Below are 23,333 nucleotides of genomic sequence, written 5' to 3'. Positions count from 1 at the left end.
AATTATTTAATGTATTTTTAATGTTTTGTAAAAAATGTATGTACAACATTTATAAATAAGATAAAAAAAATTGAACAGTAAAATTATCACAATATTGTATAAAAAAATTAAAAACTAACTTACACGCAATCATTTGTAATATTTAAAAAATGTTTCAAAGATTTATGCAACTTTTAAGCAAAAATACTTGTCTAGTATGGCACATTATTTTTGACATCAAGTGCGTAGGCTTTAACTATAGGTAGGTATTAATATATTATTCAATCAATGATTCATAACATGAATATTATATTGTTATAAATAATCATTAATAATAGATTAATACCTAGAAACCTAATATCTAATACTTGATAGGTACTATTACATATAGTTTGATATTTTTCTATTCATATTCTCACAAACTAAATGTAGGGACCTAGGAAATCAATCTTATATTTTGTATTTTTGTTGCCTAGGTAAATCTTTGAAACATTTTTCAAAATTATGACAAATTTTAATCTAAATTAAATTTAAATACTTAATTAGTTATTAATTATTATTATAATCTTAAACTAATACCTATACATTTAGATTGAGCTAATTATACATTATTATTTGAAATGTTGGTTTATAAAATTAAATTGCATTAATTAGTAAATACAGGGGCTAGGCTCGTTTGCCAATTTGATTTAGGGCCGAGTTTATTACACATGGGAATTATCTTATTTTTTTCACATTTCTTAGATGTATCCCAAAACCTCTGACCTTCGGGACATTGAAACATTTGACCTAAAATAAACAAAACATATATTACATAGAAAAATTGATCGAGATACTAATAAAATTCATATTTAATATTTTACCATTGAGAATTCCTCTAGCATCTCTACTACATTTTACAAAAGTTTGACAATCAGTTGGAGAACCAAACGCTCCTTCTGATGGACATAACTGCCGGTAAGGTTGAATCTGGACCTATTTAATGTAAACATAAATAAGTTTTAATATAAGCATATTTGGAAACTCGATTGTAATAACTTACAGTTGGTAGTATTTCTTCAAGTGGTTCTAACCGGCGTACATCAATTGATGGACATGATTCGGATTCATCTGGTGGTAAACATTGAGTTCTTTTTTGGTCATAGAACGTACCATTTGAACACGCGAGGACCAATACCTTTATGTCATTATTAGCTGCTATTGTACATTGATAAAATAGGTTACAATTTTTTGGATGTCTTCTAAAACCGGTTGGACACACTAATGAAACTTGATCAGGATCCAAAGTGGGACAATTGTCTGTAGAGCTTGAAGTTTCTGGTGAAGTTGTTGTGGCAGGTAATGTTTCCGTCGATGGTTGATTTGTTTCAGAATCTGTTGTTTCTGTTTGACTTGTTGTAGGTGGATTTGTTTCCGATGGATTAGTCGTCGGTGGATTTGTTTCTGATGGATTAGTCGTCGGTGGATTTGTTTCTGATGGACTTGTAGTTGGTGGATTGGTTTCGGACGGGCTTGTCGTTGGTGGATTTGTTTCCGATGGATTAGTCGTTGGAGGATTTGTTTCTGACGGACTCGTTGTTGGGGGGTTTGTTTCTGTTGGACTCGTCGTTGGTGAGTAAGGTTCTGTCTCACTAGTCGTGGATTGATTTGTTTCCGTTGGATTTGTTGTAGGTGGATTAGTTTCTATTTGACTAGTCGTTGTTTCAGTTGGACTAGACGTTATTGGATCAGTTCCTGTTGGATTAGTTGTTGGTGGATAAGTTTCTGGTTGACTTGATGTAGTAGATTCTGTTTCAGGTATACTTGAAGTTGGTTTCACTTCTGGTTCATTCGTTTCAGAAGGTCCTGTAGTTTCAATTTGACCATCAGTTGTTACTATAGTACTTGCTTCAGTTGTAGTAGTTACTTCAGTAGCAGGAGTACTAGTTCCATTGATTTGCGGAGTGCTTGATCCAGAACAATCTCTGGGAGGGTATACAGAAGCTTCATGATTACATACGTTTAAGCTAGGATCAAAAATAGTTCCCTCAGGACAATCGAAGTGGTACACAGAAAATCGTTCACCTTTATCACCGTCCCAATCGACACATCTATAGAACTTTTTACAGTCGTCTGGGTGAGGGAAAAATCCACTTCCATTACACACTATTTTGCTAGGTGGCTTTGGTGAAGTATTACAAGGGGCAGTCGAATTATTGGAGGATATAACTGTTTGACTTGTGCTTGAAGATGTCTGTTGGCTAGAAGTAGATGTTGAAGTTTGGGTTTGAGTAGTTTGACTACTTACTGATGTCTGGGGGGAAGGACTAGTAGGCAATGCCGTGGATGTTTCTGGGTTACTAGGTTGACTTGATATTGGATTTTCAGAACTACTAGATACAGTTGATTCTGTTGATCCAGTTGTAGCCGATGAACCCGATTTAGAACAATCTCTATCCACTGCCCATGGATGATTACATACATTATTAACATGATCCCAAACAGTTCCTGGCCCACAATTAAAGTTATATTTAGTAAATCCTTTTCCGTTACCAACACACCTATAAAATTTGTTACAATCTTTAGAATCTGGGAAAAATCCTTCTGTAGCACAAGTGTCTGTTGATGTAGGTGGTTGTGTTTGATGGTTTGTAGATGATGATGTGGTAACAGGTGTAGTAGGTGGAGTTTTCGTAGATTGCTGACCTATTGGTTTAATAGTTGTTGATGATTGGTATGATGGTTTGTTCGTGGAAGCAACCGTTGTTGGTTTAGAATTCACAGGTTTAATTGTTGTTGTAACAGTTGGTTTTGAAGTTGACTGAGTGGTTGGTTTAGCAGTTGAAGTGTATTGCGTTGGTTTTTTAGTAGTTGTTGTAGTGGCTCTTTGTGTTGTAGTAGTTGGTAAAGTAGATACTGACGGAGAAGTCGTCGTGACTTTTTGTGTGGTACTTGAAATAATTGGTTTTTGAGTGGTTGGTTTTTGAGTTGTCGGTTTTGAAGTGGTTGGTTTTTGAGTTGTCGGTTGTGAAGTGGTTGGTTTTGGAGTTGTCGGTTGTTGAGTGGTTGGTTTTGAAGTTGTCGGTTTTGGAGTGGTTGGTTTCAGAGTTGTCGGCTTTGAAGTGGTTGGTTTATTAGTAGTAGGTTTTGGAGTCGTTGATACTGGTGGTTTTTTTGTTGTATAAATAGGCGTTGTTGGTTTTAATGTCGATGACATTGGTGAAGTTGGTTTATTTCCAGAATTATTTATTTGTTGATTAGATCCACCACCAGTTGTTTGTTGATTTGATCCAAAACCAGTTGTTTGTTGATTTGATCCAACGTTAGTTGTCTGTTGATTTGATCCTTCGCTTGTTGTCTGTTGATTTGATCCAAAACCAGTTGTCTGTTGGTTAGATCCGGCACCAGTTGTCTGTTGGTTAGATCCGGCACCTGTTGTTTGTTGGTTAAAACCAGCACTAGTTGTCTGTTGGTTGGCTCCGGAACTAGTTGTTTGTTGATTAGCTGCGGCACTAGTTGTTTGTTGATTAGCTGCTGCACTAGTTGTTTGTTGATTAGCTGCGGCACTAGTTGTTTGTTGATTAGCCGCGGCACTAGTTGTTTGTTGATTAGCTGCGGCACTAGTTGTTTGTTGATTAGCTGCGGCACTAGTTGTTTGTTGGTTAGCTGAGGCACTAGTTGTTTGTTGATTAGCTGCGGCACTAGTTGTTTGTTGGTTAGCTGCGGCACTAGTTGTTTGTTGATTAGCTGCGGCACTAGTTGCTTGTTGGTTTGTACTAAAACTTTCACCCTGGCTTGAACCTTGATTCATAGCAGCCGTTGTTGAAGAAGCACCTTGTGATGACGATTGTTGGTTAAATCCTCCAGTTGCTTGACCAACAGTAACAGCTGAAGTTGAAAACTGACTACTAGAAGAACTACTAGAACTTGAACTTGAGCTTGACATCATAGATGAATTAGATGTCACTGAACTAGACCATAGGTTGGCTGTAGTTATTTGCTGCGCTACGGTAGAATCTGATTGTATTGTGGAAGGTGTTGCTGCTGTCGTAGTTCCACAATTTACTAGATTAGCATGATTGCATGTTTGTTGACTATCATCCCATAAAGTTCCTTCACCACAGTCAAACTCGTATTTGGTGAAAGTTCCATCACCTTTATCGACGCATCTTATGAATTTTTTACTACAACCTTCATTGTATGGATGGAATCCTTCTGACACACAATTTGGTCCACTAGAACTTGTATCTTCTGGTTGATCAGGTAATTCATTATCTACTTCATTTTCAGGACTTTCTGACGACGATTGCTGATTGTAGCCATCTTCTGGTTGAACTGGAGGTGCGTAAGTAGATTGCGGTTGATTGTAATTTGGTTGCGATGGTTGATAATAATCTGGCTGTGGCGTTGATACTACAGGCTGCACATAATTGTATTGCGGTGGTTGATTATTACTTGGTTGTTGACTTGGTGGTATATAACCAGACTGTGGTGGTTGATTATAGCCAGATTGTTGATTAGGTGGGTTGTAAGCAGATTGTGGTGGTTGATTATAATTGAACTGTTGTGCCGGTGGCGATGATGATTGTACGTAACCAGATTGCGGAGGTTGGTTATAATTTGGTTTTTGAGCCATTTGCGACGAAGTTGGAATGTAACCAGATTGTGGTGGCTGATTGTAACTTGGCGGTCGAGATTCTACATATCCTGACTGTTGAGGTTTATAATTACTTGGTGGCGAGTTTGGTTGTGGTGGTACGTATGGGGGAGGTTGGTAACTTGGTGGTGACTGAGGTTGAACGTATTCAGTTTGTGTTGGCTTATAACCTGTCTGTGGGCGCCCATAATCATAGTTTGAAGATGGCTGACTTAAATACTCGGGAGCGGTTGAACCATAACCTGGGTTATTTGGTTTATTGGTGTTTGGTTGATTTTGAGCACTGTTAGGTGGTGAATTCCATGAATTAGATTCTTCTGGGCTAGGTTCTGGCTCGGGATTACTAAATTGTACATTTTTACATTCTTCTCTATTAGAAAAAGAAGGATGTACACATACAGAATTTTCTGGATCAAAAACAGTTCCAGGAGAACATTGAAATTTAAACTTGGTGTAGTATGTGCCAGCTCCAAAGTTAACACATCTGTAAAATGACGTACAGTCAGACGGGTCTAGATGAAATCCTTCTGATTTACAATTAAAAGTTCCTTCTGTGGGACTTGAATTAGCTCTCGATTCTCTGCTAGTTACGTCTGTAATACGAAATAAGAAAAACATTTTTTTTTTTTGTTTATAGCTAATGTTTTACATTAAGACATACCACAGGTCGAATAGTAAATCATGCATACTAAGACGATGATTCGGCTCATCGAACCCACCATGATTGTATATGATTCGTGACTTAGTTATAATATAATCAAAAATCTTCCTGAAAACAAAACAATTATAAATAAATACATTTAACTCTTTGATAGACTCATTGGCCGGAAAACTACTTCAGCCGTAAAATATTGTCTAGTGTTACACGTCAGAAAAAACTGCCTGTTACATGTGGTTAAAAATGTTATACTATATGCAAATATCCTATCTTTTAAAATAACGGAATCATAAACCGGTTATAACCATACGAATATGCGAATCTCTATAGGTGATATTAAAGGGAATATAAAATTGCATCAATTGAAATTACGCTGCTTACATAAAATAATTGGCACATATTAAATTAACTGATTAACCTAAATAACTGGTAATAGTATGATAAATACAGTTATCAGGTTAAACGATAGTAGGCACTTAAAGATTTATTTAATCATGATTAATGATCGTGTGAATAAAAAATATTTGGCTTGGTAGATATCTGATATTAATTACACACGAATTCAACACAAATATCTGTTACATAGGATTTTGCAACGGGGGTGATTATATTATTTAAGACTACATAAGTAGCTAAATTATTTAGGTATAAAAAAATAACCTGCATTACTTATATTTGAATCGGTTCCTAATGCTGATGGCTATTTTTAAATTATATGTACACATGTTGCATGGATCCTATCGATATAAACATATTAAAGTCAAAATTTAAAATTTAATCTGAAAGATCTATATTATGTAGTATGATTTATCCGATTATAACTTCAAATAGTCGAATATAAAATATTAACTTAATTCATAATTTTACGTACATCCATATATTATTATGGGTCTATGTAGCACACTATATAGGACTATACAACATACAAACATAATACATAATTATGAATGTCTTGTTATTATCAAATATGTTAGAGAAGGCGTACTAGCTGATGAATATAAATGTGTTTATCCGAGAAATGTACGTACGAGTACAAGAAATTAACACGGAAGTAGACGAGAAAGTAAAGCTGGGGGAGGTGGGTTTGATATTTCGTACGACCAGATCGTGTTTTATGAGGTCGAAGAGAGGAGGTCATGGTTGGCCGTTGACCGAAATGACTATGCAAATCGGACGAAGCGCCATCGGGTTCTATATGAGTCACAAAATCACGTTGTTGACAGCAGTAAACCATATTGGTAATTTTATGATTTTCTGAACAGTAAGGAGTATTTCAAAATTTCATAATGGCTAATTGTAAACAGCACTGAGATCAATGTAGAAATTTAAATTTAAATCATATAAAAAAAAAAAATATATTAGCAATTATTTTAAACATTTTATTATTTAAAACCATGTTTAAGTTATACTTAATAATACCTACCTAGAATTCGAATATGTGGCTCATAATTTGTTTGAGTAGGTCGGTACATATAATTGATTAAAAGTAGACAACATGTTAACACAGTTGTTTACGTGATATACAAACCAATTAAGTGCTACTATATTATAACTATTATTTCGATTGATAATTTAATATGTGATAATTAATCAGTCAGTCAATAACATATTATTTAGTTTATCCGTAAAATAAAATCTTAAGACCCACACGAATTATGATTTTTCGTTTTACTTTCACTTTTGATATTTTTATTTTATTTTGTCAGGTTTCTTTTATATTCTATTAAAAACATTTTTAAACGCTCAAAATGACATCTATAAATAATCATATTGTTGCATTTAAATATTTTATTTATCCAAAATAGTCGGGCCAACATTATATTTTTTTTATAATCGAAGTCACGTTTATCGTACCTACCTAAACACGTACAGAATGTATGCGTGTACGTGCGTGTTATTTTTGTGTGTCAATATAGCTCGTGAACGGCATGTACCTAGCTATAATGATGATGTCATGAGCTTCAATTGGATTCACATGAAAACTTGAATGGTGTGTGGATGACGTGATGACATTGCAGCGACTAGCGAATAGTAAAAATGATGATCAAGGTTCAAGGATTGGATACTCTGCGATCAAGGTCTAGTGCGTATTCGCATCGATTTTTACGTATATATACAAAATGCTTTTTTCTAAACATATAGTAGGTACACGAAGAGGAAGTAATACATTATAAATTTCTATTGAAGATGATATTATAAGTTAAATTTTTCGGTTAATAGAATGTTGATAAAAATATTTCTGATTTTATTAGTAGTCAATTGTATAGATAACAATTCTCGTTTTCCAACTAAAACTACACCCTCCCCCACACCAAAAAATAAAAATCAATTTTAAAACTTTAGAAAGCAATATGAAAATATTTTCAATAAGCTTGATTAATATTTGCACCACTTTGGATTGATTTAATTAAGGGGACTAAAATTATATAGTTTATGAATTAACTTATTTTGCCCTAACATCAACATGCCCTATAGTTTAATACTATAACTTATAAAAATCAATATTACATGATGTACCAATAAATTAAAATAAGTAATTATAAGTTATTAATTATTATAAATTTGATTTTATTGTTGTTATAAATTAAATAATTATTTATATTCACAAATGTTTAAGAATGTTCGATTTTGTTAAAATGTAATAGTACCTAAATGTATATAATAAATATCACTTTAATTACAGTTTTATTTAATTATTATAAGAGACAGGTAAAATAAAAATGAATAGTATATTTTGATTCAATTTATGAAATTAAGGAGCTAGTTTTATTTTACTTTTGGTGATTTAGGTTATTTGAAATATGATTGTTTTGAAAACAATTATACAATAATACAATATATAATATAACATTATAACACTTATAGTAAGTGAACACAAGAGTATAATAATTATTATTCCCATAAAATATTGGTTGCAATTTCATCTTATAACATAAATTGAAATAAAAGTCTCCTTTCCACCAACCATGGCGTTGCATCATTGCCTTAATTCCATACGATTTCAGCTAGTGCAAAACATTCATTGGTCCAATAATAATCATAAGGACAAATTAAGTCATATTTAAAGCCATCAAAATTATTCTCAACATAATTTGTGTATTATACAATATTGTACCTACCATATTATTTTCTATACTTTATATGCACATAAAACTACAATAGTTATATTGAAAAAAAATCGAATTTGTTTTAAATGTAGTCTATGATAATGACACGGTTATAATTAAAAAGTTATACACAATTATAACATATAAGATTATTTTATTATTTATCTTTTATCAACAAAATTAACGAAACAATGAAATAGTAATATATTTTAATAGAATTAAAGTTCAGCTTCAACAGGTGCAAAAGCATACCAGGACATACCAATAACGGCAACAACAAACCTGCAAAGGGCACAATATTCCCGTAATTACGTCACTGAGATGCACTGTGTATAACTTTTTAAGCACGAAATGTTCTTTAAACGGTTTAAAATTCTACTGTTATCAATGAATTATGATATTATGATTATCAACAAGTACGGGACGTATATAATTATATACATATAATTGATACCGGCTCCTGGAATTAAACTCCACCCACAGCATACACCCACGCCACGAAAATACTATCCAAAGCTTATAGCCGCTGATGAACGACGATCGGTGCTCTATGCCGTTTGCAGATCGCCCGAAGCCCGAATACCCACGACTGCGTATACAATTATTACTATGCGTCCAACAATATTGGACAACCGTTCTCGTCGATCGTCGTCGAACAAACGAACCGGGCGTAATATAATTTTATTATGACAATATTACGATAGCGCATCGTATTATATTATTGTAAAGACGTGTTGTCGTCCAGCTAATCCGGCATATTATTATAACAACCGGTCGTCTGTCTCTCCTCTCTTTCCCTATAATAATATAGTCTATACAATCGCGACATTGACATTGGCACGGGGACTCGGCACCGGTCGAACACTTCACGAGCATAATATACTGCCTAGGTAATTCGTGCATAATAATTACGTGCAACGCGTACGACGGTCGTGTATACACTGTACACCACTCGTACTTAAATCGTGATTTCCGTACGGCTAATGACACTTTTCGGAAAAACCGCCACGGCCGCGGCGCAATATCGCAGGACTAAAATGTCATGTTTGCTCACTCGGAACGAATTGACGAGCACCTAATTGATTACCTATACGTATTTTGAGTTTTAAATTCAATTAATATTACTATACGCGGGACACGGAATTCGGTGGTATTTTTTTTCACCGACAGTTGACGATTTGTAATCTGTAAACCGGTTTCCGTAAGTTCTGCACATCAATTCCCCATACCCGGTACCGATTTAAATATCTTTATTATTGAACTTCAGTGCTTCGTTTATGTATATTTTCTTTATACTTTACCTATTTGGACGTTGCATTACACCTACATATACTAATATTATATACCCACAAGAGTATTGTTATATTATTTTATGAGATTCTAGGAGTATTAGAATTGTGTAAAAACCACAACAAAAATATTGTATGATATCCCTCCCCCCCACTTGTGTGTTTTCTGCTTCCATTTCTGCCTGTATCCGATGTATCAGATATCTTGTTGAAAGACACGGCCCATTTTTTACCGTGCAAGTAATCCACACATGCACGCATCGTTAAAACGTAAAACCTAACTCTGTGCGACGTTTTTATTTCTCTTATTTTTTTGTCCATAAGTTATTTTGCCATTGGTTGACGTTAGTAAAAAGCCACCGATTATAAAAAGACGGTTCTCATTTGCATAGAAAAATGATTTGTGTACCTAATCGCTTCAACTAGAACTATTAAAAATAAAGAAAAATAAATATTGAACCGAACGCTATGAAATCGATATATTTTATAAATATTATTCACTACCATTCCCGTATTTTGATCTATGAACCAATCAAAATATATTAATTAATGAAATAATAACAGATAAACTACTATAATAACAACATAATAAAATGTTTACCAACACCTACTAAAATTTTCAATAAATACCTATATACATTAAAAAAAAACTTTTATTATTAAATAAAAAATTTTGGTCCGGTTTGACCAGCTTTTTATACAGAAATATTTAATTTTTAATTTTTATAAAAATTAATATCGCCAATTCATGTACTATAATTGGTATTACTCGTGATTTTTCTAATAAATACCATCAACTGTTGATAAATCATACAAAACATAATAATATAATATAATTTTGATCGTTTTGTTTTTCAGCAAGGCTATGGCTTTGCACGACGATGAATCTGTCTGTAAGTGTCTACATCCGTGCTTACAACACGTGAATTGTCAAAATGTATGATAGGTATTTATCGTTATTCTATGATGCCTTACAAAGTTACTAAGTACCAAATCTACAATATTATAGTCAGGTTTACACAATAACGTATTAAGGTCTACAAGTAGCAGTGTAGCATTTTTTCAGCATCGGAGCATAACGGTTTGTTCAATAGAATAAATTACGTTGTAAATAATATCTATTTAAATCGTGTTTATGCCTTAATACGGAATGTTTTTTTATGTGCGTTTACCTCTATAATATGGTCCTTCAGAATCGCTAATTTAATAGTATTTTAAGTAAGGTACGTGTATACAATGTAATATCTATCACCTCTGTCTCTGTGTATATATTATTACTCGTTATGTACCTAATCAAAATAATAAACAATAATAATATACTACTATCGTATTGTTTATACTATGTAACGATTAAAATCTTTTCGAATAAAACTATAAAGTACCAGCTAGTCAATTTAATTACGTATTAACAATATTAATTCCATACAACAAAGTAATTTTTTTGAACAAATAAAAGTGCAAGAACACTTGGGTCATTTACAATTAATTGTTATGCTTACTCAATACCTACAGTAGTTGATTACAAAAAAATATTATTCAAGACTATAAAAATGTATTATTTTAAGGTATGTTTCCTTATTGAGAACACGTCATATTGACATATCTCATGCATACCTAAATATATATATATATTTATTTATCCAAAGTTAAGTACAGGTAACGAATAATGATACATTGTAGAATATGATTTAAACAATGCATCAAAGGACGCCAGATTGAAATAATTTAACAAAAATAATAAAACAAATGATTTAATTTATAAGTGAGACGTTTTAATTTCTTTCAAATAAATGTCATCGGATGTTATCGAAACAAAAACAATAATAGTTTTACCTATTATATATAAAACTAGTGCGAATGTCATACTAATCGAGACGATCAACATTGATGACTGCTACAATGGTCGATGAACTCGTTTGTCCTCCTCTCATCGCGCCTAATAATATAGTATTGCTGGTTTCATGACAAATCGCACACACACGACGATAGTGTTTTTATTTTGTGCGACGACTATGATAATAATATACATAATTTTATGCAAGGTAAGGCGTCGCAGAATCGCCGGGCAAAATTATAACGACAGCGATGGAGTCTGACGCATGCCGACCCGAGCACATCTCCGGCACAGCCCCGGGGCACTACAATATATTATAGCTAGGCATATTCTACAGCGTATTCCACTGCAATTTGCATACACGTATTAGGTGGCACTTATATAGGTGGCAGGTAACCACGCGCACTCGAAATTCATTACCGCATTAATAATATGTAGGCCAATAGATGTTATTATAAACGAGTTTCATATTGTATTATTATTATACCCGCAATGAAATTGGCGAACGATCAACGACCACGTGCGCGAAACGTCTGATCCGTTAAAAAACATCAAGGTAAAAACTAAAAACTCGTATTTAGCACCTATTTGCGCGCATCACGTATTACATTTTATTTATAATAATATATACGACGATCGCAACAAGTAATAATAACATCATTATTTATTACTATTAAAATGTTCCGTCTCGTTTGAAAAACTGTATAATATAATATTATATGTATAATGACTAATGACACATCTTACCCAACAAGTCCCTACCCCCGGACCAGGCGGTTAATGCGGGGCCCTCTGGTTCCGGTTAACGGTTTCCTGAGACTGTATATTATGTACCTCCTAATGTTAGATTATTTGATGCAAATAATATTCGTTTGGTGCCTCGAGTTTTCCCGAAAATTGCAATAGCCGCGGGTACCTCGAGTACGCGATAGCTGGTGTAAGCACCTCCGTGTATGTACCTACTGTATAATAAATAATAATAGTATAATGCACCGTCTTAGGATACCCCACGGACGTCCATTGTCTCGAGACGAGAGCAAGAGACCTAGTTATCGAATATTATCATAGTTATCACATATTAATTATTTTACATGCACGGATGCCAGTGAAATATACAATTCATTTAAAATCACAAAATATACGCTAAATATGAATTTCGAATCCCCAAAAATGCTAAACCTGATAAAAATATCAATCAACGATAAGACATTGTCTGAAAAACAGAAGTGAGCTACAAAAAAAAAACCGAAAATGTCAAAGAATAAGTTACAAAATTGAATACGATTCTAACGTTGTTTTCGCCGAAAAAATATGTCCTACAACAATATAATGTAAAATGTGCATCATTCACTCTTACAGGTGTCCCGGCGTATTTGCAATTGATATAATTATTATTGTATTTCAGCGTTCCGATGGCGTCGGAATGAGTGGAAAACGAAACGAAAAATATGAACCATATGAAAATTACGTGTCGTAAACACCAAATATAATATATATACATATTATATTACGGTGGAATAACTAATAATAATATCGTACGAGCTACCGGTTATAACAACCAACTGGTCCGGCCTTGCGATAGACGTCGGCGGTGCGGCGGTCACGTTTCGCAACCCGACAGACACGATGCGTGCATATAGCGCTATTACCTACCTAACGCATTCTAATTATATACCTAGATGTTTTAAACCGGGTATGCGTACTATATATTATACAGTATACATCACCCATGCGGTTATGCGTGCTTTATACCTGTAAATAATGTAATGTATATTATTAGTATTTACCGTGCTGGCCGGGGAATTTCCGAGTTGAACATCTTATCTATACCGAGTATATTAATTTATTTCATCAAGTCACATAAAAATGTATTTATTTTTATTTTGATTCACGTTTAACTAAATTTAATTTTTTGTTCGTGCACCAGACGTGTTAATTTAATTTCGAATGAAGCTCTATCTAATTAATTAGATTAAATATTTTTTTAATGTGTTTCTATTTTAAATTGACAAAGTATCAAAAACCCGTTATACTACCTCCTATCGTCTTCAGTATAGGTAATAATTTAAGCAATAATAATTGAAAATCTAAATTCATCTAAAAATCTATTTATATTGCTAATTATAGTTTAATTTAACGATGTATTGGATGTTATTATTTTAATTTATTAACTTGAAACTTGATACAATTTAAAAGAATTAGGAAACTCTAAACTCAATACTTATGCCAATATTATCACTATGAACGCATTATAATATACGGTCGCGGCGCTTCTTATTGGTGTTTATTTAAATACTATAATATAGTATTATCAACACGTTAAAATATGACTGCTACAAGTTGGGTCCCAAAGTTAATTAATTATTTTAGGTAGGTAACACTTCACTAGTTGGGTCCTATAGGCTATATTTGTTTTTATTGTATCTAATTAGGTTCTGGATTTGTATGCTTATACGTAATTTTAAAACAGTAATTTAATAATCATTTAACTATACGAAATTACGAACACCAACCAAGATGAACACGATGAAATCGAATTTTTCAAAATATGCTATATTTATAATAATGTAATATATGCTAAAAAAAATTACATAGGATTTTGTTTTCAACAATTTTTACCGCATCATTACCTCGGTATAGTCATCTGAGCACGCGCTGGAAATCGAATACAACTGAATAAAATTCCTAAGTTGCGTGTTGCAAATCATCACCGATTTCAATCCTCTTAACAGGTATATAAATTTCAAATGCGTAAATTTTTTTACTTTGACCAAATACGTCTTTAACCTCTTGTGTTATGAGGCTTATTGGTTAAAAATTATAATAAATTAATAGGTATACAATGTACTTAACAATACCACATAGGTATAATAAATAAATAAATAAATAATTAGATTCGTTATCAAAGCGTATATACGCAGTATAAACAACTGTAGATTATAATTATTTGATAATCAGGGAAATAATAGCGTAAAAAAATTAACGATGTATCTACTTTTAACAAAATTTAACGGTCAACGGTAAACCTTGTGTTGGCATTGGGATGTATGATAAAAATTAAAATGTAGGCAGATTTGAACAAATAAAAGCGATAATATTTAAATACGATTAATGGACGAATAACACGTAACTAATGTGCAACAAAGGTGTATTATGGAAAACTATTCAGATAAGATAAATTATAATAATCAAAAATATTATACAATAATATCAATGTTAAAGGTTTTTTGAAATATCATGTCGTAGTAACCACCTAAGCAATATAGCAATATTTTTCTCGTAATATTATTATCAGTGTACCTATATTTACTTTTTGGACGAAAGTACTAAACAAAAAAAAACATGCAAGAAACATGAACTGAATGAGTTCTAAAAAATGTAAAACACAGCAATTTTGGATCACAGATATACTCGTAATTAACAAATATTGCTACAAGAGTACAGACATTTATGAATACATTTCTTAATTTTGTATGTTTTATTTTAAAGGGATAATATTATTATGAGTGGTTAAATTATTTAGAAATTTAAACTAGCTTGAATAATAATCATAAATCATAATCAAATTTGCCAATACTGTAGTCCACAAGTACAACTTGATTTTAAATTGTATTAATTAATAATAATATTTCTTGTCCGAAGAAATTATTTGTGTCAAATTTGATATTTTTTTTATTATAAAATTAAATTATTAAAATATTATATTTTTTAACTAAATTTATTTATTTAATTTTTTTTATTAATATTTACACTATGTCAGATGATTGTTATTTTAAAATTGATAATTGGATACCTACATCAACAGCCACAAAAATTACGAGAAACAAATTTTGCACATTAAATTCTAACTTGATTGAATGATTCTTCAAACCTATCGGTATTATTTTATACAATGTAAGATATTAATAATAAACAATAAAATAAAATATCCTTAATGTTAAGTATGTGATACCTAAGTTAAAAATATCAAAGTTTTTTCACTTACCCGCGAGTCTATGAACGTATTAATACACGACCGTTGAGGTCACCGTCGGCTAGAATAATATCGCTTGTTCGTCAGCGCCGCGACGACTGAATTCGCAACACAATCCATTCGGCGCCCTACAAATAGCCGCGAGATCCTTCCTCCTCAAACCCATCGCCTCAGATCGTTTGCCGGCACCCAATCTCCGTTCCCATGACGACCATCGGACGCCAAAATAATATATTTGCCCCTTCCCCTTTATCGTAAAAAAACGAAGTTCCGACGTCGTTTTGATTACGTGGGTTCTGGGTTCTAGAGTGGTTTGACCAACTATCATATTATATTGTGGTGGTGGATTTCCAAATTGGCGTGCATAAATTTATAAGAACATACTATTATCATTTTAAACTTAACTACTATTATTATTATTTTTTATATATATAATTTAAGTATACCTGTGAATTACAAGCTGTGTACATAGGTACCTTAAAAGTTAGAACAGTTTTAGTCGTACCTAATCATCAATCAATAGATATTAATTTGAATACATTTTTTAAAAAAAGCAACTTTCTAATTTAAGAACACAATTGGATACTTAATACAATTTCAAATTATTAAGATTATTATTTATAAAATATTTATAGCAGTTAATATAATAAATATACGTAATATGTACCTCAAAATATTTAAATTTTAAACTATTTAAAGTCAACTTCAATTTCCAAAACAGATAATTTTTAAATAACAAAATACTTTATTTACAGATGTATTTATTTTACTACACAAATAGTATATCTACTTGCATAATTAATTAGAACATATTTTAAAGTAATATTACACTTTATTTGTACATATTTGATAAGATTTACGTCTTATATCATGAATGATATTATAATTGTATAGATAACATATAAATATATATATATATATATGATATTCTATCATTTGATACTAACATCTAGCAAAAAATAAAAAAGTACAGCACAATACATTATAGGTAGGTAGGTGCCTACGTTATTTTAATTAACGATGAACGAGTATTCTAAATATTATTTAGGTTGAGGTTGGGATTGGTCATATGTAACGATATGGAAAATAGTGTTAAGGTTCGGTGTCTTTTCTGTTTAAAATTAACAAAGAAATGTTTATTTATATAAAATCATATCAATTATAATTAATATGGTATATAAAACCATATAATTCGTCTATTTGTGTATAAACATTATTTAAAAAATACAAAATAGCCTTCATTGTGTGTTTAAGTGTTTCTATACAGTACACAGTATATTATGTTTACTATATACCTACAGAGTTCCTACATCAATAAACTTTATACTGTCGCTACGAAAATAATAGGAAAAACTAATAAAAAATAACCATACAATGTACACGTTTGATGTTAAATATTTGTCATTTGATCATAATAAATATTATAGGTATGTATTTTTGAAATGTCATAGATACCTTCACAACTCTAAACAAATTATTTGTACTTTTAGTCCTACGGGCTATAACTTACTAATTTAAATCAATTTCCATTATGTTTTAAATCTTCATAATAATATACCAAAATGCGTAACGTCATAATAATTTCAATAATAATATGATTCCAATTTTCAGATGGTACCTATTCGTAAATTGTATTGTATAACAATATTATTAAGTATTGACACGTTTTAACTATTAAATTGTAAGACTCGTGAACGATTTTTCCTTACTAAAAATATGCAGGGTGAAGATTATACACATATTATAAGTATTATAAGTAGATACGAAACGTAATAAAAGATTTAGCATTCCAATTGAATGCTAACTGATTTATAGTAAATCTGATAGTTTGGAATTTATTTTAATTTATATTATAATATCAAATATGTAATATATTTGTTTATTGATAGTATTATATAAATAAATGTTAATGAAAGCGTTAGTCATTTTTGTTGTGTAATTACCATCTTTAGGTATACTTACGTCGCATAAAAGATGTATAAAAAGTTGAATATAAAATAATGATTGTTGTCCCTAATTCCCGACGTCGCGCGTCGTTGTGAAATTATCTCGTAACTTTGAAAAATAAAATTTATTTCAAACTATAGTAATTATTAATTGCTTATTTTGTGTTAAACTATAGACCTTGTCGGTTGTCCGTCTATTGGGATGATTCCGATGTTGTTTTTTTTTTTTTTTTAATTAAAAATATAAAAGAGAAACAAAACCTAAAATTTGTTTCTCGTTTGAATAGTGTAATTTATTTACTGTGACATTAAACACACACCTATAGAATTGTATTACTCAAATTAGGATTTTAATTTTAAATCGAGAGACTTATATATATATATATATATATTATATTGTTACCTATCAGCTGCATAGTAGGAGGTGTAATATTGAACGTCTAACTTTACCGTTGTACTGGTTATACACTTATACCTATTATTCATAAGATATTAAATCGAGGAAAAAATAGTATTTTATTATTATCTGTTGTACTAATCATAGCGATGACCTAACCAATTATGTTTGTATTTGAATTATTTTTTTTAAGACGTACTATTATACTGGATCTGATTGTGAAAAATGTTAATAAAAATATTATCCACTGCCAATGGAATTTCACAAGATTTAATTGTATTTGAATACCTTACAATTTACAATAATATTTGTTGACATTTTGAAGAAATCTAATTGCTTCTAGTTAGTGTGGTTGTCACTTAAAGCAACTCCGATTAATTGTTTTTTTTAAATTTTATTTAGTTATACCTGCTATATAATCTTAGATTCTGAGTAAAGCATTAAACGAATTGGTTTTACAATGTTGTATTTTTTTATACATATTTTTTTGTCGTAGGTACTTTTAGATTAAAAGCCATTTACAAAATGCTCAAGGGTGACTATATTATTGTTTATCGCTAGAAATTCGAGTCTATCTGGTACTTTTAGGTAATTTCTTTATTTTATAAGTGGTCTTATATTATGTGTAAAAATGCTATGTAGAATCAGTGGTGAGGCGAACTATTTTCAAACAAGGAGCAAAGATTTTATTCTATAACCACCCACCCAATATTTTATGAAAAAAATTGCGTTAAATTAAATTATGTTTATTATTTATTTAACATTTATATATAGGTACAATGACAGTTTTTTCTTAAAACATTAGCATTCTTAAAACGTTTGAAGTTAATAAGATACATAACTTCTAGTTTATTATTATCATTTTTAAGTTATTTTTTAAGATTCTGATCGGAGCAAAACAATATTGGTGTCTGATTTTTTACTTCAGCATCTTTTTGCTGATAAGAAAATTAATCTATATTTTTTTTTTTTTTGGTGGAGGGAATGGTAGAAATAAAAAAATTGAGTTATTTTCAAAAACGTGGTAAAAACTAAAAAAAAATAGGAAAAAAGGTGGGTAAGTGGATATCGCTCTGCTGTACAGTTTTAACTATAAATTATTTTTAAATATTATCAAAAATTGAACTTTAATTTAAATACATATAAAAAAAAACATTCTTTTGTATTTTTACACTGATATTTAAGCAATATATCAGGAGCTTTGTTCTTAAATTTTATGCTTTTTGGCCTAACAAATAAAATTTTGTTGAAATGTTTAGAAAACAATTTTTAAATTGCCCGTAAACAGCTTACAAAACACGTTAAAATATTTTGAAAATTTTATCAAGTATAGGAATTGATAAAATAAGCATATGATATACATTTCAAGAATCTATGGTTATTCATTTTTGAATTACAACAAAATAAGAAAATCGCTACATGAGAAATCGAGTGAATATCCAAATGTTGTAAAAATTTGAACTTCAAACGCTCATAAAAATTGAATTTGACTTTCTTATAGACATTTTTTTATTGATAAAGGTAGATACCCTTATAAGGAATCTTGAATTACATTTGAAAATCTTGGACTTAAAAAGAAAAATTTTTAGGAATTTTTATCTCAAAATAATTTGCAAATTTTCGTGATTTTTCCATATTTTGTCATTTTTTGAACTTTAAATGCTTATAAAAAAAAACTGTGACTAACGATTTTTAATATTTTTCATCTGCCTTTGAAACAATATACTAGGAGCCTTCTATTAAATTTTCAAGCTTTTTTATCCAACAAATAAAATTTTATTGATATTTTTAGAAAAAAAACTAAAAAAAAATGAAAACTGACAATGTCCGTAAAGAGCTCAAAATAAGTCAAAATATTTTGAAAATTTTATCGTGTATAGAAAATGGAAATGTAAACATTCAGTCAAAATTTCATGCATCCACGGTCATTTTTTTTAAAGTTACACCAAAAACCAAAATCGATTTTCTCGAAAACAGATTTTGCGTAAAAATTCCCGTTTTTCCTTAATTTTTCTTTTGTTTTTCCCGGCGCTTTTGAAAACTACTGGGAAATTTAAATTTTGACCTCCCCAATGCACCAACGATATTCACTTTCTGATCGAACAAGATACTGAAGTTGAAAATCGTAGCATTATTTCGACTACTTATCGTGTACACAGACACAAAAAAAATAAAAAAAAAAATAAAAAAACACACATCATTGTAAAATCAATACATTCATCGTTCCACTCAGAATCTAAAATCAAGTGTGGTAGCTACCCTTGAGAAACCTACAGGAGTTAAAAAAATAAGATTTAAACACCCTCCAAGTCTTAAGAAATCTATTGATATAACTTTTATAGAAAACGGTCCAGTAGTTGTTGAGTCTATTAACTTCAGATGAACCAACATTCATTTTTAGCTGCATAACCCGACTTCGTCCGGGAAAAAATCAAAAAATATGAAATATATAGTGCTATACCAGCTATAATAGGTGTATCTTGGTTTTGGACTTTGGTGTACCTCAGTTCAAGGGAAAATTTGCGTCCGTGTACCTACCTAAATTTGTGAACTAATTTGACCGAGATCGACAATTCGTCTGTGGTGGATATAAATCGAACGTATTACCTCCAACAATAATTTGAAATTTTCACAAAATTAGTTAAGTAGTTTTTGAGTAGGTACCTACATAATATATAGCTATATTATATTATAAAACATAAATAATGTTTCTATTTTTGTTTCTATGTCTTTTATGCATTCTTAAGCCGTTCATCCGATTGAGATGAAATTTGGTACAGAGATAAATTAGACTTTGGGTAAGAAGATAAGTTACATTTTGTCACGAAAAAAGGTAAATAAGAGGTCAAACCCGTGGAGGTCCTCAAACAGGGATTTTGGGATTTACGATGGAAATTTTTGTTTATAAATGGTTGCTATTGGTTTTAATATTAATTATTATTATTATTAATGCGTTAAGCCTGTGTATTTTATTACAGAATGTAGGTATAGAGTTCAAACTACAGTTCAAGTGAACCAAATTGTTTGCATATTTTGATACTTAAGAGTTAAATTATACACTTACGTATGCACCACACGAGGTCCGAGACCTACCGCAAGTAGTTGCTTACCTGATAATATATTGCTGGCATAATCACAAGCGAATCTCACGGACAACGCCGGTCGGGATGGGCTATAAATTAAAATATAATATAATTTACACTTAAAAAGACATTGCTTCCACAGCGTGTTATATCCAAAAGGAGTTGAACAATCACAAAAACATAGCAATAGCAAAACATTGCCGTGTCAATATTTATTTTTGCTTTTCCCAAATAGGCATTTTAAAAAGTACAGAGCATTCTATGTTTACCACTTAAAAGTGAAGTTTTCTATCAGAAGTCACCCCCAAAGTTCAAAATTAAAGCATTTTTTTTACAATCTACTTTTCGTGTTACTCAGAACAAAATTTGTACACACACACGATAAAAACATAATTGTAAATAATAATTACATTCATCGCTCCACTCAGAATCGAATATAGAATAAGTGTATAACTATTTATAAAACTTCAAATAATTACTTCTACAGTTATTTACGGTCAAAACAAGGTTATGAACGAAATATCGTTCTAGAAATAAACAATGTGTTTTCAAATATAATACAAAAAACCTACATGTAAATTACGAACTCAACGTTAACGATGCTATTAAAAAAAATATGTAAATAATTATTTAACACATATATAAAGTCGGTTAAATTAAATAGGTGTTTCTAACCTTACAATTTCTTTCAAACCTGTAGACGGGTGAAGCCGGATAATTCAGCAAGTAGGTATGTTATAACTTATAAACTTATAAAACATTAAAATATAATATAAGATTCATAATGAGATTTAAATTGATTTCAGAAAACTACATAATATAATACTTAGTTGTAGTTCAGGTATTATAAACATTTCATTGAAAAACAGAAACAATAGTTTCAATTTACGTAAATAAGTGTATAAACGTCATAGACAAGTATAATGTAATCAATGTAATCAACACAAAATTATTATTCAACGAATACGCTCCACTAGTCCACTATTACTAGGTATATAAGTACTGCTGTGTATCAATCAATCGTTTATTTCAAACGTTAAAAAATATGAACACTGTTTGTTTGCAATATATTAAAGAATAGTGTACTTGTTTTTTATACTATAATATACTATTTATAATACTTTAACAGTCAGCCAATACATAACCCTATCAACAAATAGGAATTTTATTAAAACAAATTGTGGAAGTCACTACGCTGTATAATTATAGGTGTCCAGTGTTTAAAATAGATAACGAAAATGTCATCTAGATAAGATACAGATTATTGTATATAAATAAATCTAAATTAGATAAAGATAATCAAACTTTTATCTATATAATATAGTTGAACATATTTTTATACATTTTTAAAAATAAAATAATTTGTACATTTTTAATTTTACAAATTGTGTCAACATTTGAACTTGAAAAGCTTATAAAAAAATCTTGTCTATGTATTTTTAATATTTTTAAGCTAATATTATAACAATGTGTGGGGAGTCTTGTATTTAATTTTCAATTGTTTGACGCAATGGAAAAAATTATTGACATTTATAGAAAAAAAACTAAAAAAGGTGGACAAGTGGGTACCGCTCTGCTGTACAGTAGTTGTAATGGATGTGTAAATGTGTTATATTTGAATACAATGATAAACCATTGTGTACGAAAAACGATTCTGAGTGGTTAGCGTAGTCCTATAATATCGATAGTACATATTAAACAAAAATCGGCGAACGCCGTTATAATATAGTTGCGATAAATTGTTCATTTTTAACAAATAGGTTAACTACTAAAAATGTGAGTCAGTAAAATCATTTTTTTTTTTGGTGAAGTTTTGAAGTAGTTACTTACGTCCCTATACTCTAATTTATTATGTTATCACTACACGGGAACATAATATTATTCCGTCGGATCATAATTTCAAATATTATTATTTTTTATTCGTTGCTATGGTGATAAAAAAATCGTTAGAAGTTAAAATCCCATTCCTGCGGTTTTTCGTAATTTCTTGGTAGTTTTTCTTGACACTTTCTAAAACTACTTGAAATTTTAAATTTTGACCTTTTGAAAGATGCTGATCTCAAAAATCGAAGCATGCTTACTATCCGAAATGTTGCTAACAGACAAAAAAAATCACACATCATTGTAAAACCAATACAATTCTTTCACTCCGTTCAGAATCTAAAACCTGAATATATGACAATATTATATTTGACAGATTGTCCAAATTCGGCCCTCCAGTTTCACTGCTTAACTTCTGGAAATTATATGAGTCGTATAAATCACTTTTGAACAATATTTTACCGTTTACCTATATATAATTTAAAAAAATTATATGAAATACTTGTATAAACATAAAAAACAAAAAATTCCAATATGCATAAAATACGTCGACAAATTATCACTTATCACCCCATTTCGATAATATATAACTGTAAACAAATTGCTAATA

General features: G+C 30.5%; 1 protein-coding gene across 2 annotated transcripts in view; it reads right to left on the bottom strand.

Moving 5' to 3' along the window:
• The window catches only part of LOC100159668 (mucin-5AC), a 24,522-nt gene continuing 1,189 nt past the window's right edge, over positions 1 to 23,333 (bottom strand). Inside the window, exons 1-5 of one of the 2 annotated variants that reach the window (XM_008189183.2) lie at positions 15,489 to 15,620; positions 5,277 to 5,384; positions 1,022 to 5,208; positions 843 to 954; positions 1 to 768 (exon numbers count right to left, since the gene is read on the bottom strand). In XM_008189183.2, the coding sequence (XP_008187405.1) occupies positions 626 to 768; positions 843 to 954; positions 1,022 to 5,208; positions 5,277 to 5,337 (4,503 nt within the window). In that variant the 5' untranslated portion in view covers positions 5,338 to 5,384; positions 15,489 to 15,620 and the 3' untranslated portion in view covers positions 1 to 625. Of the gene's footprint in view, positions 769 to 842; positions 955 to 1,021; positions 5,209 to 5,276; positions 5,385 to 15,488; positions 15,621 to 23,333 lie in introns of those variants that run through there. The other variant, XM_001948687.5, reaches the window with a different exon arrangement.

The sequence above is a fragment of the Acyrthosiphon pisum genome, chromosome A1 (genome assembly GCF_005508785.2).
Source record: "Acyrthosiphon pisum isolate AL4f chromosome A1, pea_aphid_22Mar2018_4r6ur, whole genome shotgun sequence".
Lineage (NCBI taxonomy): Eukaryota > Metazoa > Arthropoda > Insecta > Hemiptera > Aphididae > Acyrthosiphon > Acyrthosiphon pisum.
The sequence above is the reverse complement of the archived record's forward strand: the minus strand, read 5'-3'. Positions and strand labels throughout refer to the sequence as shown.